Genomic DNA, 25,960 nt, shown 5'->3' with positions numbered 1-25,960 from the left:
CCACTCTCTTACTTTTCTTTCCACCTCACTTCCTATTCCTTCTCAGTCTCTTTTACTGGTTTTTCCTCTTCTCTCTGACCACTTGATGGTAGGATGCCCAGGGGTAACTGTGTGCTGAAGCCAGTTACCTTTTAAGAAATTGTTATGTTTGGAGCACCTGGGTGGCTCAGTTGGTTGGGTGTTGAACTCTTGATTTAATGGCTCGGGTCATGATCTCGTGGTTTGTGGGATCGAGCCCCACACCAGGCTCTGCACTGACAGCTTGGAATTCTCTCTCTTTCTCTCCCTCTCTCTCTCTCTGCCTCTCTGTTTCTCTCTCTCTCAAAATAAATAATAAAAAAAGAAATTGTTATGTTTAATAGATTGTGCCAGATTATTAGACCATTGGCACCTTACAATTGTCCATGGTAAAATATTTACACCATGAAAACTGGCAAAAGATACAAGTCATGGCTTCCACCTCACCAGTTAAACATTTACCTGTTTATCAGCTGCCCAGTCCTCAAACCTCTTTTCTAAGTACACACATCCACTTGGTGATCTTATCCAGTCTCGTGGCTTTAAAGACAATCTTCATTCTTCATGAAATAAAATGTAAAGGGGTTAAAAAAAAAAAACAAAGAGAGGAAGAACTTATACAATTTAAGAGACATTTCAACCAATTGCAAGAATCGATCTTTCTTAGATCCAGGTTGGAACAAGCCAACAGTAAAACAAACATAAATGGAGACAGAGATTACGTAATCTTTTCTGTCTGACTTCCTTCATCTAGTATGATTTTATTTTTAGCCTAATATTCTTGAGATTCACTTATGTTATTACTAGTAGTTTGTTCTTTTCATTTTTTATTTCTTGCTGAATAGGATCACGCTGTAGGGATACACCACCTTTAGTTTATATAGTCATCACTTGGTGGACATTTTAATTTTCTCCCTTTTTTGAAATCATTAGATGTAGTGTTAATTATGAAATATTTTAAACATAGAAAAAAGTATAACATCAAGCATTTATATAGTGTTACTCTGTGCTAGCCATTGGTCTAAGTGTGTTAGATACAGTGGTGTGTTTAGCATGTTTCACATCCAGAACAGGTCAATTTTTACACCCCCTCCTCGTCTTTCTTTTTTGTTTGGTAAACTGTTATTTAGAGCAGTTTTAGGCTCAGAGTAAAATTGAGGGTATACAGACAGCTCCCATATACCCCCTGCTCCCCCACATGCACAGCCCTCCACACTTTCAACATCTGACACCAATAGAGTACATTTGTTACAAACTGATGTACCTACATTGACACATCATTATCACCCAAAGTCCACAGATTACTGTTAGGTTTCTTTGACTGTTGTACATTCTATGAATTTTGAGAAATGTTTCTGCCATTACAGTATCATATAGAAGTTTCACTACCTTAAAAATCCCCTGTGCTCCACCTATTCCTCCCACCCCCATCCCCACCCCTGGCAGCCAATGATCTTTTTACTGTCTCCAGTCTCATCTTTTTCAGAATGTCATGCATAGTATGTAGCCTTTTCAGATTGGCTTCTTCCTTCTTTTTTTTAATGTTTGTTTATTTTTGAGAGAGAGAGAGTGCAAGCAGGGGAGGGGCAAAGAGAGAGGGGACAGAGGATCCAAAGTGGGCTCTGTGTCTGTGCTGACAGCAGACAGCCTGATAACGGGGCTTGAACTCACAAACTGTGAGATCATGACCTGAGCCGAAGTCAACACGTAACCCACTGAGCCACCCAGGTGCTTCCTTCAGATTGGCTTCTTTCACTTGATAGTATGACTTTCTATTTCCTTCATGTCTTTTCATGGCTGTGCTCCAGCAATTGACAAATAGGTTTATACTGCTCATGGAACATGAATATCCAAAGATGGCCAGTTTGAATGTGTGTTTTTTGTTTGTTTTTGAGAGAAAGGGAGAGAGAGAATCTTAAGCAGGCTCCACACCCAGCTCAGAGTCCCACGTGGGGCTTAATCTCACAACCGTGAGATCATGACCTGAGCTGAAATCAAGACTTAACTGAGACACCCAAGTGCCCCCAAAGATGTTGTTTTGACAGTCATTGACAAATGCAGAAACTGTATCATTCACTTCTTTGTTAATCCAATACGTAGGATAAAAGTTCTCCTAGGATAAATGTTCCCGTAGGATAAATGTTCCCGTAGAATAAAATGCATTTTAACATTTCTATAGAGGCACCTGGGTGGCTCACTTGGTTAAGCATCCAACTTTGGTTCAGGTCATGATCTTGAGGTTTATGAGTTTGAGCCCCACATCAGGCTCTGTGCTGACAGCTCAGAGCCTGGAGCCTGCTTCAGATTGTGTGTCTCCCTCTCTCTCTGCCCTTCCCCCACTTGTGCTCTTTCTTTCTCAAAAATAAACATTAAAATTTTTTAAAAATACATTTATGTAATTAAAAAGTATTAATCTCTCACCCTTTGTACTATAATACTGGTTTTATTTCTCATTAAACATTTTACCGGCATCTTTATTATCTTTTTCTTTTCTTTAAAAAAATTTAAAACAATGTAAATCCAAGTTAGTTAATATATAGTATAATAATGGTTTCAGGGATAGAATTTAGTGATCCATCACTTACATATAATGCCCAGTGCTCATCCCAACAAGTGCCCTCCTTAATGCCTATTGCCCATTTAGCCCATGCTCCCACCCAACACCCCACCAGCAACCCTCAGTTTGTTCTCTGTATTTAAGAGTCTCTTTATAGTTTGTCTCCCTGTTTTTATATTATTTTTGCTTCCCTTCCCCTATGTTCATCTGTTTTGTTTCTTAAATTCCACATGAGTGAAATCATACATTTGTCTCTCTCAGACTGACTTGTTTTGCTTGGCATAGTACACTCTAGTTCCATCCACATTGTTGCAAATGGTAAGATTTCATTCTTTTTGACTGCCAAGTAATACTCCATACACACACACACACACACACACACACACACACACACACACCACATCTTCTTTATCTATTATCAGTCGATGGACATTTGGGGCTCTTTCCATACTTTGGTTATTGTGGGTAGCACTGCTATAAACATTGGGATGCATGTGAAACACCCTTTGAAACAGCATACTTGTATCCCTTGGGTAAATACCTAGTAGTGCAATTGCTGATCGTAGGGTAGTTCTATTTTTAATTTTTTGAGGAACCTCCATACTGTTTTCCAGAGTGGCTGTACCAGTTTGCATTCCCACCAGAAGTGAAAAAGGGTTTCTCTTTCTCTGCACCTTCACCAACATCTGTCATTGCCTGAGTTGTTCATTTTAGCCATTCTGACAGGTGTGAGGTGGTATCTCATTGTGGTTTTGATTGGTATTTCCTTGATGATGAATGATATTGAGCATCTTTTCATGTGTCTGTTAGCCATCTGGATGTCTTAATGTCTTTTGCCCATTTCTTCACTGGGTTGTTTTTTGGATGTTGAGTTTGATAAGTTCTTAATTGATTTTGCATACTAACCCTTTATCTGATATGTCATTTGCAAATATCTTCTCCCATTCTGTCAATTGCCTTTTAGTTTTGTTGATTGTTTCCTTCTCTGTGTAGAAGCTTTTTATCTTGATGAGGTCCTAATAGTTCATTTTTGCTTTTGTTTCCTTTTGCCTGTGGAGACATTTCAAGTAAGAGACTGCTGCAGCTGAGGTCAAAGAGGTTTTTGCCTGCTTTCTCCTCTAGGATTTTGATGGCTTCCTGTCTTAGGTTTAGGTCTTTCATCCATTTTGAATTTATTTTAAGAAAGTGATCCATTTTTTTCAACACCATTTGCTGAAGAGAGTATCTTTATTCCATTGGATAGTCTTTCCTGCTTTATCAAAGCTTAGTTGGCCATAAGTTTTTGGGTCCATTTTTGGTTTCTCTATTCTGTTCCTTTGATCTATGTGTCTGTTTTTGTGCCAGTACCATACTATCTTGATGATTACACCTTTGTGATACAACTTGAAGTCTGGAATTGTGATGCCTCCAGCTTTGGTTTTCTTTTTCAACATTACTTTAGCTATTCGACGTCTGGTTCCATACAAATTTTAAAATTATTTGTTCTAGCTCTGTGATTTATTATTTTTTTCAATGGACCACAAGTTAGCATAATTATTTAGATGAGATGTAAAGTTTTAAGATAATATTTTCACTATTTTCTGGCCATTATTAGTCATTTCATTTCAGGATTTTACTGAAAGTGATTTTTTCCTAACAGAGAGCAGGTGGTCAAGAGAATGAGAAGGCAAATCACAGACTGGGAGAAAATATTTGTAAAATATTTTACAGTCCTGATAAAGAACTGTTATCTAAGATATACAAAGAATCCTTAAAACTCAACAATAAGAAAATGAACAACCTGGAAGGGGGTGGGTTGGGGCTGGCTCAGTTCCCAGAGAACGTGACTCTTGATCTTGGGGGGTCATGAGTTTGAGCTCCACAGGGGGTGTAGGGATTACTTACATAAAACTTAAAAAAAAAAAAGTTAAAAAGAGCATGAACAACCCAAATAAAAAATGGGCTAAAGATTTTAACAGATACCTCTCTCACCAAAGAGGACCTACAATTGGCAAATGCGATGTTCAACATCGTATGTCAGCAGGGAACTGCAAATTAGAACAGTCAGTTACCACTACACAGATATTAAGATGGCTAAAACTCAAACTAGTCCTTATTCACTCCGAGCTAGTGAGCCACTTCAAAGGGTAAAAATACACCCTTTTGCACCCTCGGAAGTTATCCAAAGGGTGAAACCTGACTTCTGCAGGCACACACACTATCTGAAAGAAGGGGGCGTGGTGTCTTCAGCCTAGTGCGCAAGTCCGATTGTAAAAGCAGTTAAGCCTGCCCCTAGCGCCTGATTAAAATATTTAACTCCAGCTGTAGGAGATTCTCCCCCAACTCTCCTGTATTGTTTATGATAAATCCATACGTTTTTATTAATTTTTGAGACACAAATTTCTCCCCGAGCCATCTTATTTCAATTGAGCATGTATTCATACCGAAGTGCCTTTTGTTCCCAGCCCATTGTGAGCCCTCAATAAAGTTTGCCGCTTAGAACGATGACATAACTTTTGCTAAAACAAAACAAAATAAAACAAAAACAACCCCTAAACCAAATCATTCCACTTCATAGGATGCTTGGGGAAAGGAATGGAGTTTATTATATTTGTGGGTTTTTTTTTTTTCTCAGGCACTTCAATAGTTGCCTATTTTCCTGGGGGCGGTGCCGCTTGTGGACCCGATGGACCCCGGCGAGGCCGCCATTTTGGAGTCTTCCCTAAGGAGCTTCTACCGGCTTTTCGCGCCGCTGCCGCCGCTGCCAGCGGCCTTGCCGGGCAGGATGAATGTGATAGACCACGTGCGAGACATGGCGGCCGCGGGGCTGCACTCTAACGTGCGGCTCCTCAGCAGCTTGTTACTTACAATGAGTAATAACAACCCGTGAGTTGAGGCGGGGAGCGGCCTGGGGCTGAGGAGAAAGTGGCTCCGGTTTGGGAGCGGGGGCAGAGGGGGCCTGGGGACTGGCGGGAAGAGCGACCGCGGGCCTCTCCGCTGAGGCTTCGGGGTCAGCGAAGGCGTCGTCAGGCGGAGCCGTTCTGGGAACGCAAGTTGAGTTCACTTGGTCTCTGCGCTGTGCCAGACGCTGGGATGAGCTCCCTGAGGGAGATGTGGCGAGCGGCCGCTTCGAGAAATGGAAGGCGGAGGCTCTGAGGGCGAGCCTGGCTAGGGTTTCCCGAAAGTTGGGAGCGGCGGGTTTCCTGAGGCACCTGTCGCCCGGCAGAACGACTGTCACTTCGCTGGGCTGACTCCTCTCTTCCCGGCTCTTCCCCGAAGAACGTTTTCTCGCTCGCCGCCGCTCAGAAAGGCCCGGTCTTATACCTTCGTCCCCCATCTGAGATTGATCTTTTCCCCCTTGAATGTGTCAGAAGGGTCCACTTTCTGGCCTCCAGAACCCCTGAAAACGGGAGACTCTGCTGGGTGGGAGTGGCGCCTTTTTAAGGACATGCAGTGCCCCTTTCTTGTTTTCAGAGCTGCGGTTTCTGGAGTCTTATGACGGATGCAGCGCAGGGCTCTTTCCAGCCTTGAGTGCGCGTTGCCCCCCCTGCTTTAATTCCCCCATTGTACTTAAAACTCTCTCCTGTGACCTCCAAGGCCAAACATTTTTCTCCCCGACCTCCTCTCCTGTCCTCTGCTCACTGTGCTTCAGCCTTGCAGGCTCTTCTTTCTGTCACTTGAACACACCAAGCTCAGTTCTCAACTCAGGGCTTTGCATTTGCTGCTCCGCTTGCAGTCCTCACCTCAGAGAGCTGTGTCCTCCGTCAGGTTCCAGCTCAAGACATCCCTCCTAAAGAACAGCTTCTGTAACCATCAGAATTGTCCCTTACCCTCACTACTCCATCCCTTTGTCCTGTTTTATATTCTGCGCCCCTCTTTTTTTTTTTTTAAATTGATGAAGGTCAGAAGGTGTTTTCCTAGCTTCAGGGAGGTCAGTTTAAATTCTGACCTTTATCGTTTATTATTAAATTTCATATTGAATTGGCAGTATACACAGTAAAAAATTCAAACAGTACAAGAAGAGGTATGCAGATAACCTAATTTACAGAAACATGGGCTAAGCTTAGTGGATTAAACTGCTTCTCATTATCCTGTAACATCTGCAGGAACCAAGAGTAATGACTAACTGGTGCATAAATTCCCATGAAGGAAAGTGTGCCTTGACCAGTCACTCAAAACCAACTGCAAGGCTGCAGAATAAACACAGAAGGCTGAAAGAGACCAGGGCTTCCTCGCTGTCAACACTAAGTGGATGGTGGTGAAATGATGGGTCTCACGGAGCAAGGTCCAGAAGCACACTCATGGAAATAAAATAGAGTAGCTGCATTACAGGCGCTTAACAGGCTTTTCCTTTCTGACCTAGACAGCTTCTAGAGCAGGCCAAATGCAAATGGGTCCACCCTGAATAGAAAATTCAGTTACGCCACTCAGAAGTAGACTGTGGTGGGTCAGACTGAAGACTTTAGAATCAGAAGGACCAAAGTCCAGACATCGTGGCTTCTCACGGAGTGTGTGAATTTGGGCAGTTTTACCTCCCTGAGGTTGTACACACTTCCTTAGCACATTCAATAAACATGTGAGTGCTCACTGCACAAAAGCACTGTACTGACCTCCTTAGGTGTTAAGAGTGATTAGAATACAGATCTTAAAAGTTCTCACCACAAGACCTCACTCCATCGTTTCCATTCACCACAGGCAACAACGATTAACAGTCTCGTGTGTCATTCCAAAGATAATTTATAGGTGTATAAGTAGGCATATGTGTTACAATATATAAATATCTGAATGCTTTGAGTGTAGCAATATTTTCTATTAAATCTTATTTCTCAGTAAATAATATAGATTCTTAGAGTTGGAAGAGATCTTAACTAGCTGGACTATACCTTTTAGTCCTTGAATTTCCTTTGTAATTTTATATCCAGTGTTTAGCGTACCTGTCCTTTTTTTCTTTAAGATTAAAAAAATTAAGATCAACTTGACATACTATTAGATGCATCATTTTAAAGCATACATTTCTGTGTTCTTTTTTTTTTTTAAGTTTATTTTTGAGAGAGGGAAAGCACAAGTGGAGGAGGGGCAGAGAGAGAGAGAGAGAGAGAGGGTCCCAAGCAGGCTCCACACTGTCAGTGCAGGGCCCCGATGTGGGGCTCTATCTCACCACCTTGGGATCATGACTTGAGCCAAAAAAAAAAAAAGAGTTGGACACTTAACTGACTGAACCACCCAAGGGCCCCCTTGGTTTTAAATCTATTCACAGAGTTGTACAACCATCACCACTGTCTATCCCAAACTTTCATTATCCCCAAAAGAAACCCCATATTCTATTAGTAATCACCCCTGGTCCCACTTTCTCCAGCCCCTGGCAGCTACTAATCTCTGGTATCTATTCTTGAGTATCCTTCATTTGTTGACAAATTAACTGCTTACACAGTTGACTGTGACTGTTCTTTCATTTTAAACAGCTATAGCTTTACTCGTCAAAGAAAAATGTGTAAATTCTTCTTGTCAGGAATGGTGGGGAGGTGGAATTGGCGATTAAAAATGTTTCCCATTAAGAATGGTGGCCAGCTTCTAGGCGGTTATTATGCTTGTGAGGAATGTTCAACATTAGTGAAAAAGTTTTGAAACATCTTGGTTCTTTTACACTGGTCCTTAAATCCCTGTGACTTGAGATAAAAATTCTAGTGTTAGTAGAAGTTTACTTTTGTATTAAAAAAAAACAAAAAACTTCATCAAATAAGGCTAATCCTCTTTCTATCCTACTCTGTCCCATTGGCTTATTCTATTTTATTCTATTCTGTTCTATTCTCATACTTCAGTATGTTAGTATTCCTATCTTCTCCAGTATTTGAAGAGTTTTCAGTTCCTTTGAAACCTCTTTTTGTTCAGCACTTTCCTGAAAAGGTTTCAAAGTGGTGAGGTTTCTCTTTTCCAAGTTGTTCAACCCATCCTGGTAGAATTTGTTAAGTCATTGTGATTTTTCTCCTTTTGTCTATATTATGCTAAAAACCGATGTTAATATAAGAAAGTATGGATATATATATCAGATTGTTAAGAGGACTTGGGCTAAGGAAGGGGAGGAAAAAATGTATAACATTTCTCTTTGTATATGTGTGTATTACTGTATTTGATTTAGAGGTATCATTGCTTTTTTAGTAAATAAAGGAGAAAAACATTAAAATAGAGCAATTTAAAGCAGTTTCCTGGATGTGCTGACCATATTAGCGTAGAGTGCGACTCTCATGCCTCTCATTTTAAGGACTAGCATTTATGATATGTTGACTTTTTTGTAAACTGTCCTTATACAAGGCTTTATGCTAGGCTTATGTGGACACTAAGGAGGGTGTTCTGTCTAACAGTTCAAAATAACCCATGTAGGGGGTATTTTCTTTGTTTTCCAGTGAGTTATTCTCCCCATCCCAGAAGTACCAGCTCTTGGTGTATCACGCAGATTCTCTCTTTCATGATAAAGAATATCGGAATGCTGTGAGTAAGTATACCATGGCTTTGCAGCAGAAAAAAGCCCTAAGTAAAACTTCAAAAGTGAGACCTTCAACTGGCAATTCTGCATCTACTCCGCAAAGTCAGGTAAATGGAGATGGAAGTGTGAAATTTTTTTTTTTTTTTTTTTGAGGGTGAGAGACTGAAAGAATTTACAAGACTGTGGACTAGATGTAGAGGAGGGGAAAATAAAAAATAGTTTTAAAGGAGAGCTGACTAGAGAAACAAAGATGAGAAACCACATAGATGCAAGAATGCAAAATTCACTCTGGATGAATCTAAAAATGGAATTAAACATGAATTATATGGGTTCACCGAGGTTCTGCATTGTTCCTCCCTTTTATACAAACAGAACTCAAAATCCAGTGTTTTTATAAGTTTAATCAAAGTACAACTTTTAAAATGTAACTCAGGTATTAGGATTGCAAGAACCTAGGGAAATTTATGGGAAATGAATTCCTGCCAGTTTTGGTTGCCTGATAATTAAATAAATGAAGGGGAGAATTGTAATTTCACAGTCTTCTGATTTGATGGAGATATCCAGTTACCACAAATTAACTCTAATAGTAGACTCCAGAAGATTTACAGGGTGTATAACTAAGGCTGCTTATTGCAGCATTATTTTTAATGGTAAGAAACTGAAAGCAAGTGTTCATCAGTGGAGTCTAGTTAAATTAGCGCATAGCCATAAGATGGGATATGATGAACTATTACTGAAATGAAAAATGAGATAGAGGTACATGTGCTGATTTGAAAAGAACTACACATAATAGTAAGGAAAATAAGATTTGTAGAAGTCTGTTCTGTTTGTTTAAAGGGGATGGATTATAGATACATAAATATATCTTCGTATATACCGTATATATATATATGCTGAAAATCGATGTTAATAGAAAGTATGGATATGTATCAGATATATATCTGATATATATTATATATAAACATGTGTTGTATATGCATTATGTATGAAGGATTTTATGTGTAGAAGGAAAGAAATTTAACAGTGGAAAGCTTTAGGGAGAGGGGAATTTTTACTTTGCAATTTGACCCTCTTTTAAGTTTAAATTATACATGCAACTTACACTGAAAAGTAATGTCAGTAGGATGAACTGGGTGTGAAATTATAAGTCATGTTTTTTTCTGCTTTGTATTTTTCCACATTTTGAAAAAAGACAAATTAATGTAGTTTCCCTTTTTTTTTAAAGCCTCTATATCTTCATCTTGTTTTTTTTTTCTTTATGTAAAACCTTTGATTTTTGTTATTAAAGAGCTGATTGCCAGGATTTTCTCTATTTTCTTTTTATTTTACTTATTTATTTTTTAAATAATCTCTACAACCAGTGTGAGACTTAAACTCACAGTCCTGAGATGAAGAGTTGCACACTCCACTGACTGAGCCAACCAGGCACCCCAGGATTTTCTCTGTTTTCTGACACTGAATGGAAATCATGTATATTATCCACACAGGGTCACTCATAGAAGTAGCTAACTTTTTGAGCATTCAGTATGCCAAGCACCATGCTAAACCTTTCATATTAATTAAATGCACTTAATCTTTAAGGAATTTTTTTTACCTCACATTTTAATTTTTTTTTAAGTTTTTGTTTTAATTCTAGTTAGTTAACATACAGTGTTGTATTAGTTTCAGATATACAATATAGTAATTCACCACTTCCATACATCACCCTGTGCTCATCACAACTAGTGTACTCCTTAATCCCCATCACCTATGTAACCTATCCCCTTAGCCCCTCCCCTCTGGTAACCATCAGTTTGTTTTCTATAATTAATCTTTAAGGAATTTTTCAAAAATTAAGATCCATTTCACCTCCCAAAATTAACAATTCACTGGATTGTAGTATATTCACAAAATTGTGCAACTGTCATCACTTTAATTCCAGAACATTTTCATCACCCTAGGAAATTTGCAAGCCTTTTATCTCTTTTATCTCTTTAGCCTCTGGGAATCACTAACCTTTTTCTGTCTCCATGGATTTACCTATTCTGGACATTGCATATGAATAGAATCATACAGTATGTGACCTTTTGTGTCTGGTTTCTTTTACTTGAGCATAATGTTTTTAGATTTGACCCATGTTATGGCATGAATCGGTTCTTTGTTCTTTTTTATTGCTGAAGAATATTCCATTTTGTGGATATGCCATAACTATTCATTAGTTGATGGACATTTATGTTATTTCCACTTCTTGTCTATCAGTAATGTTTATATAAACATTTATGTGCAGGTTTTTGTGTGAACATAGGTTTTTGGTTCTCTTGGCTGGATGTGTAGGGGCAGAATTGCTGGGTCATATAGTAACTCTATGTTTAACGTTTTGAGGAACTGCCTTACTGTTGAAGTAATATTTTGAAGAAATGTTTTCATTGCCTCTTAGTGTCTTCCATCTGAAATTGAAGTGAAATACAAAATGGCTGAATGTTATACAATGCTAAAACAAGATAAGGATGCCATTGCTATTCTTGATGGGATCCCTTCAAGACAAAGAACTCCCAAAGTAAGTTGAATTGACAATTTGGTATATATTCTTCTCCTACCCAGTCCTTCCAACCCATTTCCTCCATGTTTTCTCCATGCATTAGGGAGTCCATCTGAATATTGTCTCTTGACTCACTTTGTTCCCCTGAAAATGGAGTAGATGAGGTTCAGAGAGATAGAAGAATTACTTTCTTATGAAACTCTGAAAATTCGTCTGATGAAAATGGTAGCTGGAGAATATTACAAGTGCTCATATTTTGGTATTTCTTACCAATGGAAATAATTTGTAAACGCTTCCAGGTGGCAACAGTACTTTTTTAAGAATCTCATGTTTGCATTCTGTAGGTGTCCCCATTTGATTATATGAATGAGTTTATTAATCCCTTTGGTTTCAAGATCCAGGACTACAAGATCTTTATTTGTGTGTGAGATACATATTTGTGTTTGAATTGGTAACATATCAGTAGAACACCTTCAACTGAAATCAAAAGATCTTGTCTGAGTTTAGGGCATACAAGCTGTGAAGTGTGTAGTATGAACTTGGGCAAGTTACCAATTTGAACTTTACTTTTTTTTTCTTATTTATAAAATGAGGTTAATAATACTTTGCTAACTTTAAGTTCCTTTATGAAAGAATACTTTTTAAAGTACTATACTGTAAGGAGTATTATATTGGGCATCTTTGATTACCGGTTTTTTTTGAAGTCCAGTTTAGAGGAACAGTGAGAATCTTTGCTTTTAGTATTGAATTCACATCAGTGGTTAATATTCTACCATGTATTCTCATGTCACTTGCCTTCCTCACTTCACTGAAGAACTGTTCTGTGCACCTTGTGCTTAATGATAAGGAATTTTATATGTAAGATGCCTGTGTACTTCCTCCTGCCCTTAGAAAAGGAATCTAAGCGGTGGTGTAGTGTTTTTTCTCCTAAGTGTCGGCTGAGTTTTAAAAGTAACCAATCAAACTTGATTAGAACATGTGTAAGCATCTCCTCATTGAAGATTTATGTATTATTTTCTGAGTTTTTTAAAACTAGGCGATTTTCCCAGTTTATTTTACGGTACTGGCTGCTATTAAAAATATTTGGAAACATGTTTTAGAATAACCTGTCTCATAATAAGCTTGGATACTATATGCTGAATTTTTTTCTGATATCCTATGAAAGTCTTAACCCCAAGGATAATTTTTTTTGCCTATGTGAGGAGTGTCTTTCTTTTGGAAGATGCCATTTTGATTATAAACTTTGAATGATACCTGTTCCTTATCTTATTGGAAATGTACCATAATTTCTTCCTTAATGACTTGAGGGTGGGGACATTTTTTGAAAATGAGTAATGGCAAATAAGCTCAGCTTTGTGGTATCTAACACTTTGGTATTTAAAGCCACCATTTTAAGAGGGACTAAAGGAATCCACATTTGTTAGGAGTACATATCCTTCATTCTGTAGAGCTGTTGTAGCCAGGAACAAGCAAAGATGTATGCCTCAAACATAAACCTATAATATTTACAGTTTTTCTTTCTTGTCCGTTAGGGAGTTAACTGGCTTCTCAGTCTGTGTAAAGGACAAGGAAGTGAGTCAAAATACGTCTAAATGAACGTCTGTTAATGTATGGTAAACACCACCACACATTTCTTCACTTTTTAAAGGAAAATTCCAGTGTGAGATTATTATATCTTGGTAAATCTTCAACTTTTAAAAGTAAACATATCAACATACAATTTCTCACTCAGTTTTTAGAAAATGATGACTGCTTGTGTTTATGGCGTGTGGCTTTGTGATGTTCCCAAGTAAGGATCTGCTTTAAAAAGGATTGACTTTCTCATAGGTAGTACTCAAAACTCATTCTTTTGAAGTGACAGGTAGTTTAAAGGGAATTTTAATATTTGTTGAGACAGATGATGTGTGGGTCATAGTTTGTTAATAACAAGCAGTCAAGAAAGGATCTTAAATTTAACCTTTTATTCTTTTCAAGTATTGACACCAATACTGGAGTTTTCCTTTAAGTATTTTCTTTTGCATTTTCAACATAGCCTAAAATGGAAAAGCTGAGGCCAAATAAAGTTTTATTTCTGGTATTTCATTATTTCATTGTTTGAATCATCAGTATGGATTAATGCCATACTAGATTGTTTTATATACTGTAAGTCATAATTGGAACAGATGTTCTTCATCTTCAGAGCCACTCTTTTGAGTAAATATCTGGCATACCAGGCTACAAATAACTGAAGAGATTGGGGATTGGCTTTTTTTCTTTTGTGTGTTCATGTTGACTGCTTCCTTAGGTTAATGACCTGGCAAAAATTGCTGTGTTTAAGATCTATTAATTTCAAATTGGAATGTTCTCTTTTTCTCCCTGTAGTATTAAGATCATTTACTTTCCCTGTAACTTCTACATTCTTTGGAACTTTTAGGTTTTCTCAAATTTTCCTTGTTGCATTTTTAGGGTTATTTTAATAGAGCTTTACTGAGTTACATATTTGAATTGTGCTAAAAATGCATTTATTGGATTTAAGTGATGTAGCTAACCTTTGGATCAGTGTCATTTCTAGAAGTCAGAGTTTGACTTCTGTAGCATTACTTGGAAGAGTCAGATAGGTCTAAGCTTTAAGCGTTAGAAAGGCAACAGTCTAGCTTCTAGAATAATTATCAGAAGCCAAGTACGTAACTCTGTATCTGTCATTTCCTTTTTGGGGAAAATTCATCTGGTCTTTCTTAACAAGCTGTGTTAAGAATTCCTCTCTTTCTTATGCCTCAATATAATTGCATTTAAAGTATGTAAACTTGAGCACTTCTAGGTAGTTCATCTTCTAAAGATCAAGAAAGAATCAAGGTAATTAGATTTCTGTAACATTTCTCAAATATATATTACTCCTATTTCCAGGGGCAGTATCTTTGGTCTAGATATTACTGGACCTTTTGTTTGGGTAAGTGAGAGGAATTTGACTTTCCTCTTAGAAATGGGAGGACCTAGGAAAAGCAAAGGTAGTAATTTCCTCTTTGGTTTAAAGAATGGGATTGGTCTTTGTTTATTTCCACTGAGCTATGGGTAGATTTTCCAGTAAAAAGTAGAATAGTAGCTGGTAATAAAAAATCAGGACTTAATTGGTGGTGAGATACTTTCTTTGCAATGTACACTTATCTTACTGTCTTGGTTTTTGTTTGTTACAGATAAACATGATGCTGGCAAATCTATACAAGAAGGCTGGTCAGGAGCGCCCTTCAGTCACCAGCTATAAGGAAGTGCTGAGGCAGTGCCCATTAGCCCTCGATGCCATTCTAGGTACAGATTATTCTCAGTTTATTTCTATGTAGTGTTTACTCTCTGAGATGTTCTCAGTCTTGGCTATACATTAGAATTTTCCCGTGCCTAACTTCCAGAGAGTGATCCAGTAGATTATTATTGTCATGTATTTTTCACACATCAAGAAATTTAAATTTAAATTGATTTCACACAATCAAGAATATTAAATTATGGTTGTTTTGCCATCTGCATCTTGCTCAGAATAGGGAAAGGGCACCTTGTAGTCCATGGAAAGGTAACTTATTGCTTCTTGCATTGCAGAAGAGGAGAGCTGTGCCTCACTTTATTTCTCCTGTTTTCTGTTGGATTAGGTTTGCTGTCCCTTTCTGTAAAAGGCGCAGAGGTGGCATCGATGACAATGAATGTGATCCAGACTGTGCCTAACTTGGATTGGCTCTCTGTGTGGATCAAAGCATATGCTTTTGTGCACACTGGTGACAACTCGAGAGCAATCAATACCATCTGGTGAGAGACACAAAGTTAATTCAGTTTTCTTGAGGCCCTTTGCTTGTATGGAGATCTGATGTATCTAAATTAGCAAAATAGAAATAGGAGATGCTTATCTCTTGGTGTCGTAGCCTATTGTCTTTAGGCTTTCTTAGTCTCTTAACGTACTTAATGGTCCTAAGAGTAAGAATCCCTGCTGTGAGGACCTGTTAAATGTAAACTTTGACCAAGTTCAGCTCTGTATTTGTAAAAGTGGTAACTCTTGTAAAGCAGATTGTCTTAGTGTGTCATGCTTGAACCTGGATGAACATCGTCTTTGGACATCCCAGGAGCATAAATTGCAGCATCTGACCTGGGTTGTTTCTGTAGAACTGGGATTTTCTTTCTACTCAAGTAAAGTCCTGGGACAAGAGACTGGGTCTTGTGTTATATGAAGTAATTTGGTTGAGTAGTAAGTAGCAGTCACTTGTGAATGACATTACATTTAACACCATGTTGTCCTCTGAAAACCTACAACCAAAAAGTTCTTTCTAGGTAATGAGAGATTTCTGTTCATTCTGAATATTGGCTTTCTTACCCTATGTAATATTCTTTAAATCATAAACTCAGAATGAGAAAATATAGTGGATATGGTTTGTTTTAAAAGTTTTTATTATGAAATATATATACACAAAAGAGAATAGTACCTATGTTGCCTGTCACCCAGATTCAGCAACTAAGAGGATTCATAATAGATGTTAAGGGTCAATGTTTAATATTTTGAAGTTCACTAGAGAAAAAGTCCTTATTGCGAGATAACGTGGACCTGCTGGGAAGCTTAGCAGATCTGTACTTCAGAGCTGGAGACAATAAAAACTCTGTCCTCAAGTTTGAACAGGCACAGATGTTGGATCCTTATCTGATAAAAGGTAAGTAATTCTTGAGGCAGGGTGAAAGTACCTGTAGAGGGGAGGATCAGGAAAGAAAGGGAGAAAATATAGCATGATCTTCTGATACTAGTTTTCATATAAATATTTTGTGGAACTTATTACAGTAGCCTTTTACCTTTTTAGAGGTCCTGACACATGTCTAACACTTAAGTAATTCCATTTTGAGCAGTTGTTTTTGCTTGAATTCAAGTGTCTCCAGACAGATCATTATTTGGCTCTTTTTCTTTTGGGAGAGGTGATATCCCTTCCTTATGATTTGTAAATTTATGTATGGTGTGCCTGACTGGGAATTTGGATGGCATCCCCAAAACCGTAATATCCTTTTAGGGAATGTAGCTTCACTGTGTCCTTATTATAGTTAAAAGGCAGTAAGTGAATAGACATTAAGAAAGGGATGAGATGATTGAAGGAAGTGATTAGGAATGAACAACAAAAAAAATCATTGATCTGAAAGATTATAGCTGAAGGAGTGAGCCATAGGGACTTCCAAAGGGTGAGTGTCCAGTGACTGGCAGCAGGTGATGGGTAGTGGGAAATAATGTCTGATAGATAGGCTGAAATCTGCTTGTAAAGTCCCAAAAGAGGCCATCAGAAAAACAATGACCTGGTGACAATAGTTAGTTCTGTAGACTCTTAAGCCATGAAAACAACAGAGCAGGGAGATGAGGAAACAGATCCAGAAAGATGAATTCATTTGCCTAAGGTCTCCCTCCTGTCCAGTGCTTATTTCTCTCCTCAGAGCTGCCTGTGCCCATGATGAAAATGGTGTGTTAGAAATACTAGTCTGGCATTAGTTGACAGCTTGGAGTTGAAACTTCAGGCCCGAGTTTGGGGATCAGCAGGAGTGTTGCAGTGATCTTGTCATGAGAGGCATTTTCCTTGGAGCCTGAAGGGATAACAAGGGATGAGGGGGGTGGTGGGAGGAGCTAGGTGACAGCAAGCATGCTACCCTTTTTATAGAACATGAGTGAGAATAAGCAGGGAGTGGGGTGATCTTAAATCAACTGGACTCCAGAAAGAACTAGATGCTTTTTCTGGAATAGGCTAACTTTTTCTGAGACCCACTGGCATATTCAGTGTATACTCTTGACTATGCTTAGGCCTCTTGGAGAAGAGAACTTACTTAATGCTTTTTTTGGGCCTTTTCTGGATATGAGTTTGGATAGCTATATATCATGCCACAGGTTGTAGGGATGAACAGTTCCCGAAAATAATTGGCTTTCAAGTTGTGAGGTGTAGTTCCTTTACTCCTTTGCTTTTTTGCTAGCTATTTATTTATTTATTTAGAGTGAGTGGGGAGTGGGGGGAGGGAGGGAAGGGCAGAGAGGGAGAGGGAATTCCAAGCAGGCTCTGCACCATCAGCACAGAGCCTGATGTGGAGCTCAAACTCATGAACAATGAGATCATGACCTGAGCTGGAATCAAAAGTTGGACACTTACCGATTGAGCCACCCAGGTGCCCCTCTACTCCTTTGCTTTTTAAATTTTTTGGATGTGTTTTGTCTTTTTAATAGCCACGTTGTAGGAAACTGGGAATGCTGGTGGGAGGAGCTCATGATTGTGGAAAGGGCTCAGACCGAGCCGGAGCTGGGGCCTCAGTGGGGACTCTGATGAAGGCTGCTGCTCATTTATAAAGGACTCCTGCCTGCTTTTTAAAAAAGCCTCTTCCTTTCTAGGAATGGATGTATATGGCTACCTCCTGGCAAGAGAAGGGCGGCTAGAGGATGTGGAGAACCTTGGCTGCCGCCTTTTTAATATTTCTGATCAGCATGCAGAACCCTGGGTAGTCTCTGGGTATGTTTATGCATTCTTTTTTCTTTCCAGGTTTCAGTACATCCTTTAGGAAATTGTGGTGCCTCCCAAATAGAATGTAGGTTGAAAACACAGATTAAGAGATAATCAGACTTAGATTCAGATCAAGGCCTTTGACGTTGGATATATTAGTTACCTCTCTGAATCTCTTTTCTCATTTGGAAAATGAGGATTTTCGTGGGGCAGGTGTGAACTGAGACAGTGCATCATGCTTAGCACTGGAAGCCATCAGTGAACAGGCTAGGAGCTGCTGCTTTGTTATTTACCGTGGCAAATAACACGGTATTTGTGTTATACCGTGTTATATCTAAATATCTCTCACCTGATAACATATCCAGATATCAGGTTCTTTTCCATAATTTTTCCTTCCATATCAAGATTTCTTCTTAAAAATAAATATTTAGGATTGCCTGGGTGGCTCAGTTGGTTGAGCGTCTGACTCTTGATTTAGGCCCGTGACATGATCTCAGAGTGGCGAGATGAAGTCCTGTGTCAGCCTCCACACTCAGTGTGGATCCTGCTTAAGTTATTCTCTCTCTTCATAAATAAATGAAATACAGAAAATGGGTTTTTTGGTACCCCCTCTCCCCTCAGTATCTTAGGTTAAACCTTTAATGGTTTGCAATAAGGATCAGGTAGCATGCCTTCTGTTTGGTTTTTAGATGAAGTTTCTTTACCATTTTCTTTTAGGTAATTTTTTTTTTTCTTTCCCTCCAGGTGTCATAGCTTCTATAGCAAACGTTACTCTCGGGCCCTCTATTTAGGAGCCAAGGCCATTCAGCTGAATAGTAATAGCGTTCAAGCTTTGCTACTTAAGGGAGCAGCACTTAGAAACATGGGCAGAGTCCAAGAAGCAATAATCCACTTTCGGGAGGCTATACGGCTTGCACCTTGTCGCTTAGATTGTTATGAAGGTAAGATGAAAGATATAGATAAATAGTGTGTGGCATCAACTTGGATGGAAGGTTTTGCTAGGCCAGCAGTTACCAAACCCTGTTGTATGTTAGAGTTCTCTGGGGGTACATTTTAAAATCCTGATGCCAGGTCACTCCACTGTAGTCTAAATCAGAATATTGTGGTTGTGTGATAGGCACAGTATTTTTTTGATGATCCCAAGTAATGCCAACATGCACGTAAGTTTGGGAATCACTGCATTAGGCATTTATTAGGCATTTTAGAAATCATTTAGGATTTTCACTTGAACTTTAGAATTTTTTTCTCATTCTTTTTTTCTGGTTTTTGGTGAGGGTGTAGTTGGGGTAGGTTTTTTTGTCCTATTTCTGATTGTTTTTCAAACATGGCCCACTCTTTAATGTGAATCTCTGTGCTGGCAGTATGCTAGAGTGCTTGGTTGTGTCTTATTTTTTAACAGTTGTCTTACCTCAAGCCAGAAATATTACTCATGGGGTAACTCCATATCCATATGACAGTGTCAGTTGTGGGAACTAGTCTGTTCATTGTGACCTCCTGAGTGGGCACGATCAGGGTCAAACTTTGTTTTGTTATGTGCTATTTTAAGTACATGTGAACTGACCCTAGGAGTTAAAAGGAGCTGTGCCAGCTTCAGCAACGTTTGGTGACTCAGTCACAGATGTTAAAATAGATCTTACAAGATGCAGTTCCTCCAAAAGCATATTTTTATAAGAATTTAAAAATAAACCCAGGAGTCTAGGAGTGACTTGTTCTTAACAGGAAGATGAGTTTCAGATTTGAGAAAGAAAATTTGGAAGTTGGGGTAAAGAACAAATCTGCTTAGATATTCAGAGAGCTTTGCCTATTGTGGATTTGTTCTTAAAGTGTCCCCAGTAAATCAGGCTTTTGGTTCCAGTTTAAATTTTTGATCCTGAAACTGTAACTTCCCAAGCCTCTCAGCTGCTTTTGTCACGCTAGTTCCTTTCTGCTGCATGCCTGTTTCACAAAAGCCTAGGAATGCAGTTGAATAACGAACTCCACAGTATTTGGACAGAGGATAGTTAGAGTCACTGGGGGTGGAGGACCTTCTGCAGGCCAGCTTCGTGGTCTCCCTGCACTCAAGCTACCATTTGGAGTTTTGAATCAGGATGACATTATGCTGTCCAGTGCTTCTTGCAACCTCCAGCTGAGCTTCCTTTATTGGCAGAGGCACTGGATTAGTGAAGTGCATTCTTTCCATTTCCTTCTGAAGTTCCAGTGGGGGCTTTAGCAGGGAAATGAAACTACTCAATACGTAGTTGAAAGAGCCGTATTCGGAATCCAACACATTGACCTGAAGAGTTAGGTAATTTCTGTTAAGTAACCATAGTGTGTGGTAGAATGTGCATGCACAAATATTATAAATGCTGCTGGGGTGGAGGAGTATGCAGAGAAAATCTGCCAGGGATGTGTGGGTTTGGAGTTTAAGCTGTTTTTCTGTTTTGATGAGTGCTTTGTGTCAAAAAGTACTTCCTCTGTTCTCAAGTTCTTGGCAAGAAGAGTTGAGAGTTGACTCTGCTTGAAGTGTCCCCATAGGGCATCTTGTTGTGGGTATAAGAGGCAGGAGCTGCCAGTCTTGATTTGATGTATTTGGCCCATCTGATTAAGTATTTTTCATCTAGGTTAGGGAAACGTTCAGCAAATGTCTTTTGAGATAGCTTTTATGTTTTAAATGAAAAGTTGTCCTTCTCTTTAGGTTGCTCCCTAAGTCTGTTAGTAGAAAACTACGCCAAACTAGTAGTTTTGTAGAACTGGATTTCACTTGGAACTTAGGAGCTCTTCCATGTAAGCCTAGGACTAAAGGTGACTGAAGACAGCTGGAAATCAGTAGTTCATTAAGGGGCAGTAGAACCTTGGGTTTTGTTGTCAGCTCCATCTCTGTTTCAAGTAATGATTAGGGTCACGTTTGTTCCTCTATCATTCAGCTGGGCTGCCTACATGCTTCAGTTTACTTACGTGTGTTTCCTTCGCTAACTAAAGGTGCCTTTGCAGTGCATGCAGCCTTTTTCCACATCCCTCAAGTGCTCTGGGGAAGAGCACTTATTCCATCTAGACTACTCTCCAGTCTGATCTCATCATCAGAGTTTTCCCCTGGCCTGCCCTTTGTCTGAAACTTTGAAGGTTTACAATCTGGAAGGCTGTCAGAGTGGAAGCATTGCTTGGAATGGTAATGTGGTTGAGCTTTCTGTGTTTTATTTTTTCAGGTCTCATTGAATGTTACTTAGCTTCCAACAGTATTCGTGAAGCAATGGTAATGGCTAACAACGTTTACAAAACTCTAGGAGCAAATGCACAGACCCTTACCCTTTTAGCCACTGTTTGTCTTGAAGACCCAGTGACACAGGAGAAAGCCAAAACTTTATTAGATAAAGCCCTGACCCAAAGGCCGGATTACATTAAGGCTGTGGTGAAAAAAGCAGAACTACTTAGTAAGTGTATCTTATTTACTTCCCTTTTGTCGTTAATTATATAAAACCTGATCTCATTGGATTTCCTGGTCCCAGCTGGTTACAGATGACCAGTCAGGTGTGTGCCTTTTTACAGTAGGTTTGAGTCCATACAACCAAATGTAGCTGGCTTAAACTGGCCTGGATTGGCAGTGACTGACTTTTTGAGTGGCTCAAACCAGCTATACTTGGTTGGTACCTGTTCAGCTTACTTTGATCTGGTTTTGGTTGTCCTGAATTAGTTTGGGCTGAATATAACTGACTTTAGCCAGCTTGAACTGTTTTGACCCATCTGGATTTGCTTACGACTTCCTTTTAGCTTTGGTTGTTTTAGTCCTAATTTATGATAAAGTCCTGGGTTTGGGCTAGTTTGGCAAACAAAATGCATTTTGGCTTTTTATTTGAACTTAGGTTAAGAGTATATTTTTCAAAATCAGAACTCAGGCTGTACATTTCCTAATAGAAGAGGAATTCATATGAGCTTGTTCTTATTTCCTGCCACACCACTGTTCTCTTAAGGACATCTACAGATAGATTGTTGGATTATAATCATTGTTGTGGTTTTGTGTATATGATTTGAGATGGGAGTATATTTTCAAAACGTTGTGTAAGTAGGAAAATGAGGGTCTTTTTCTTTTCAGGCAGAGAACAGAAATATGAAGATGGAATTGCTTTGCTGAGGAATGCACTAGCTAATCAGAGTGACTGTGTCCTGCATCGGATCCTAGGAGATTTCCTTGTAGCTGTCAATGAGTATCAGGAAGCAATGGACCAATATAGTATAGCACTAAGGTAGGCACTTAGCCTCCCATGGGGGGGAAGGTCAATGAGGGGTAGAAGAGGCAGGGAACTATGTAACAGGAGTTCTGGAAACACACACACTTTTGTGCCCATGGTTGAAAACAGAGTAATGATAGTAATGGTAGAAGAGTTATTTGTGAGTTCATAACTTCTAAAAAAAAAAAAATAATAATTTCATAAAGTATATTAGCAACATTAAAGAACTGTTTCACTCCTAACCAGCCCACACCACTATATCATCAGTTTTCATTTGTGTAGATCATCTTCCTGGCCTCACCCATGCATAAACGTATTTTTATAGGGTATATGTAGTTATATATTTTATATTCTGCTTTTTCAAATCAAAGTATTGTAAGTACTTTCCCATGTTTCTATCTACTGTAGTAGTTAAGAACTTAAGCTCTGAAGTTTGAATACTACCTTCACAACACCTGTTATATTGGGCAAGTTACTAACAGATTTCCTTGTCTATATCTACCTTATTAGGTATTAAATGATTAAATGAGGATTAAATTATTATTCCATGTAAAGCTCTTAGTGCTGTGCCTGGTACATAGTAAATACTAAATAAATAGTGGTATTCTTACTGTTTAACATAGAAGTGATTTCTTTGAGGGTTGTCTCCGTGTCTATAAAGTTATGGTGAAGGCCTGTCTTTAATTGAGTCTGATCACATCCATTTACTTGTTCAGCAGTTGAGCACCATGCATGTGCCTGGCATCTCAGTAACCACTGGGTATGCTGTGATTCCGGGAGCTCTCGGTCTCAGGCGTGCAGACTGATCGATGCCACGTGCTAAGTGCTTTCATAGCAGTCTCTAGAAGGCAAGGTGGGAGCCCATAGGGCTGGGAGCCCTGGGTGTGGGTGAGAGCTGTATGGAAGTTTTCAGGGAAGAGGTAACAAATCAATCTACAGTTATGTAAGTAGGAACAGGACTCATTAGAGGTGGGATTTGCTAGAGATTGGACACCCGCTGGCCTTGATGGTAACCACAAAGGCAAGAGGAAGAATTGCTTAGAAGTCAAATAAATGTTCTGGAGCCTCTGAACTTTGGGGGTTTGGGCATGTGTAATCACTCAGCTGCTAAACTCGAATGCTTGGGTAGGGGGGTAGCTTTGGGTCCTGGGGTCTAACTTAGGAGTTGACAAATCTGTTCCATGGTAAGCATGATTTGATTGACTACTGAAATGCTGATATGGTTAATTATGTCAGAAGAATGTGAAACACCTTAACTCACAGAAAAATAAGTATTATTTTGTAACTTTGTAGCCTAAAAATCTGATACTGTTAAGAAATTACATTTGAATTTTTCTGTTAATGGTGGTTTGCTGCTTTTTCATTTGTGTTATCTAGTATCTTCCTCTAGCAGAATGCTGGGCTAATAATGTTTAAGAAATACGTGGAGAAAAACTCAAATTAAGAATTCTAAAAATTAGGACAAGACGCCTTTTTTCACTTCTAGTGGTGGACTCCCTCGATCCTGCCTGTGGAACCACAGTTGTTTGGAGAGGCCAGGCATTAGCAGTTTCTCTGTGACTGGGTGGTCATTTCACTGCCGTGCCAGGGAGATGACGCATCAGCCAGCAAGAAGCAAGGCAGAGATTCAGGCCTCTCCTTTGTTTTGTTGTCCCCTAGTTTGGACCCCAATGACCAGAAGTCTCTAGAGGGGATGCAGAAGATGGAGAAGGAGGAGAGTCCCACGGATGCCACTCAGGAGGAGGATGTGGACGACATGGAAGGGAGTGGGGAAGAAGGGGACCTGGAGGGCAGCGACAGTGAGGCGGCCCAGTGGGCTGACCAGGAGCAGTGGTTCGGCATGCAGTGAGGCAGGCGGCAGCTCTGTGGCCACACTGGCCTGCCCTGCTCTGAGCACTTCCGTGGACTGAAGGAGCCCGGAGGAGCCCGCTCTCTGGGAGGACATTGATTCCGCATGTAATTGCAGCAGGGGTCTCTGCCCCTCGCTCCGTATTTCTAGTAGTGAATTCATTTTTAAAAACTGAGCCTGACCAACCTTCCATCTATCTCTGTCCTCCCCTGCTCCAGCCAGGGAGGATCGAGTGAGCTCTCTGGGAGGCCTGCAGATGTGCCAGGGCTTCTGGGACAGAGTGCTTTTTATATAACTAATTTCTAAATCTGAAAGCTTGAGGAATAGACAGTGTTTTGTCTGTGACATTGTGGGTGAGTTTAAAGGAGTGACTTGTCACCCAGAGCAAAAGCGTCCTCTCCCATGTCAGACAGCAGCATGGGCTGGCCCTTTCAGAGCGGGTTTCCTGTCCCGGAAATCATCATCCTGAGCTGTCCAAACTTCCCTAGTAACCTTGCTTCCTTCTGCAATGTTAGTAATGCCTTAAGCTGACAGTTGCTATTTTGCAGAACAATTTTCCTATTTGCTAATCTGGTAACTTGCCTATGAGCCTGGGCCGGATCTGAGAAACAGGTGTGACCTAGAGCATGACCAGAGGCACACCTGGGGTAATTAACTAATAAAACTGTTTTTTGTACAGTAATGGTGTTGGGTTGATCAGAATGGAAGCCCTTTATAGATTCTTACTTTTTTTGGTCTCTCACAATGCATTGATTCAGCCCCAGAATTATTTGCCATAAATACACTCCCTTTCTTCCCAGAGTTTTGGGAGCCAGGAGGATTGGTAACTTTGGGTAACATTGAGCTAATTCATCTATTTGCATTTTTGATTGGTTAAATTCCCCCGGGGGGGTGAGTCTTGGGCCTGTTTTAGACTGGTTCCTCCCAGTTCTGTCAGAGGCACTAAAGTCTGTGTATGGTTTCAGCATTCTGTCACCGGGTCAGCAGGGGGCGCGTTCCCTGGGCTTGGTGCTGGGAGAGTTCACCTACCGTCTTCCCCTTGTTTCTTCAGATGCAGTGCTTTTCACTATATCCTTAACTTGGAGGCGAAGGTGGGGAGAATGGCACAGCTAACCCCAAATTCTCACTAAAAATTATTCAAAGGTGGTACAATAGGTGATTTTGATGTAAATGGAAAGTTCTGTCTTAAAGTGTAAAAACCATGGACGTGTACGGTAGTTTAGGAGCTCAGAACATCTGATAACTATAAGGGCAAAAAAAGTTACTGTTCAAGTATATTTCAGTATGAGACTTAAAGCCTGAGCAGCACCATTTGATCAAGCAGTTTCTAAAGAACCCAGCCAGCAGTTGGGGTCGTTCCAGGTGAGCATACTGCCCCGAGAAGCACTGCGTACTGGCCTCAGTGCTTGCTCTGGATGTAGCTTCTTGGCCTTCGCCTTGCCTCCTAGCAGCTGTTAACCAGTCTGTGCGTTGGAAGAAAAGGTGAAACATCTTTGCCATTCCCCTGGCTAGGGGAAGAAGCCTGGCCACATCCAGCCTACATGTTTCTGCATGTCAGGCTTGTCACTGTTCCCTCTGAGGTTCCCATGGGGTCAGGATGTGCCTCAGAGCCCAGGCCCTGCACATTACCTTCTGTCAGCCCCAGCATGTTCCTCTCCCCTTTCCTGGGCTGGCCCTCAGCTCTTCTAGGAGCCCCTGGATCATCCCCAGCACCTCCATCCCACCAACACCCTGGGCTGGATCCCTCCAATCCTTCCCAACTACAGCTCCAGCAGTTCTACCTGGACCGTGTCAGTGTCACAACCAGGTTAGAAGAGGCGACTGAAGCTACATTTTGAGAGCACCTGATGTGGGATTGGTTCACATCAAAGAATGGGAGGAGTGTGACTTGA

General features: G+C 39.9%; 1 protein-coding gene across 4 annotated transcripts; it reads left to right on the top strand.

Annotated features, from left to right (window-relative positions):
* The first annotated feature begins 5,239 nt into the window (after window positions 1-5,239).
* ANAPC7 (anaphase promoting complex subunit 7) lies at window positions 5,240-24,746 on the top strand. 4 transcript variants are annotated; one of them, XM_027043878.2, is made up of 11 exons: window positions 5,240-5,440; window positions 8,956-9,142; window positions 11,452-11,571; window positions 14,724-14,835; window positions 15,168-15,321; window positions 16,069-16,211; window positions 17,909-18,026; window positions 18,762-18,958; window positions 21,200-21,424; window positions 22,084-22,234; window positions 23,879-24,746. In XM_027043878.2, the coding sequence occupies exons 1-11, from the start codon at window positions 5,241-5,243 to the stop codon at window positions 24,066-24,068; spliced, it is 1,797 nt and encodes a 598-aa protein (XP_026899679.1). In that variant the 5' UTR covers window position 5,240; the 3' UTR covers window positions 24,069-24,746. The 4 variants fall into 4 exon arrangements, with proteins under 4 accessions (XP_026899679.1, XP_053061673.1, XP_053061674.1 ...); XM_053205698.1 differs by having other exon boundaries at window positions 5,320-5,440; window positions 8,933-9,142; XM_053205699.1 differs by lacking the exon at window positions 5,240-5,440 and adding an exon at window positions 13,086-13,125 and having other exon boundaries at window positions 9,001-9,142.
* Window positions 24,747-25,960: the final 1,214 nt, after the last annotated feature.

This window comes from Acinonyx jubatus, chromosome D3, assembly GCF_027475565.1.
Source record: "Acinonyx jubatus isolate Ajub_Pintada_27869175 chromosome D3, VMU_Ajub_asm_v1.0, whole genome shotgun sequence".
Taxonomy (NCBI): Eukaryota; Metazoa; Chordata; class Mammalia; order Carnivora; family Felidae; genus Acinonyx; species Acinonyx jubatus.
The sequence above is the reverse complement of the archived record's forward strand: the minus strand, read 5'-3'. Positions and strand labels throughout refer to the sequence as shown.

Bases quoted from the DNA above. Each gene is read 5' to 3' on its own strand.
- ANAPC7 (XM_027043878.2), top strand. From the start codon at position 5,241: ATGGACCCCGGCGAGGCCGCCATTTTGGAGTCTTCCCTAAGGAGCTTC. The intron at 15,322-16,068 runs GTGAGAGACACA...AATATTTTGAAG, and splicing joins AGAGCAATCAATACCATCTG to TTCACTAGAGAAAAAGTCCT. The intron at 22,235-23,878 runs GTAGGCACTTAG...GTTGTCCCCTAG, and splicing joins CAATATAGTATAGCACTAAG to TTTGGACCCCAATGACCAGA.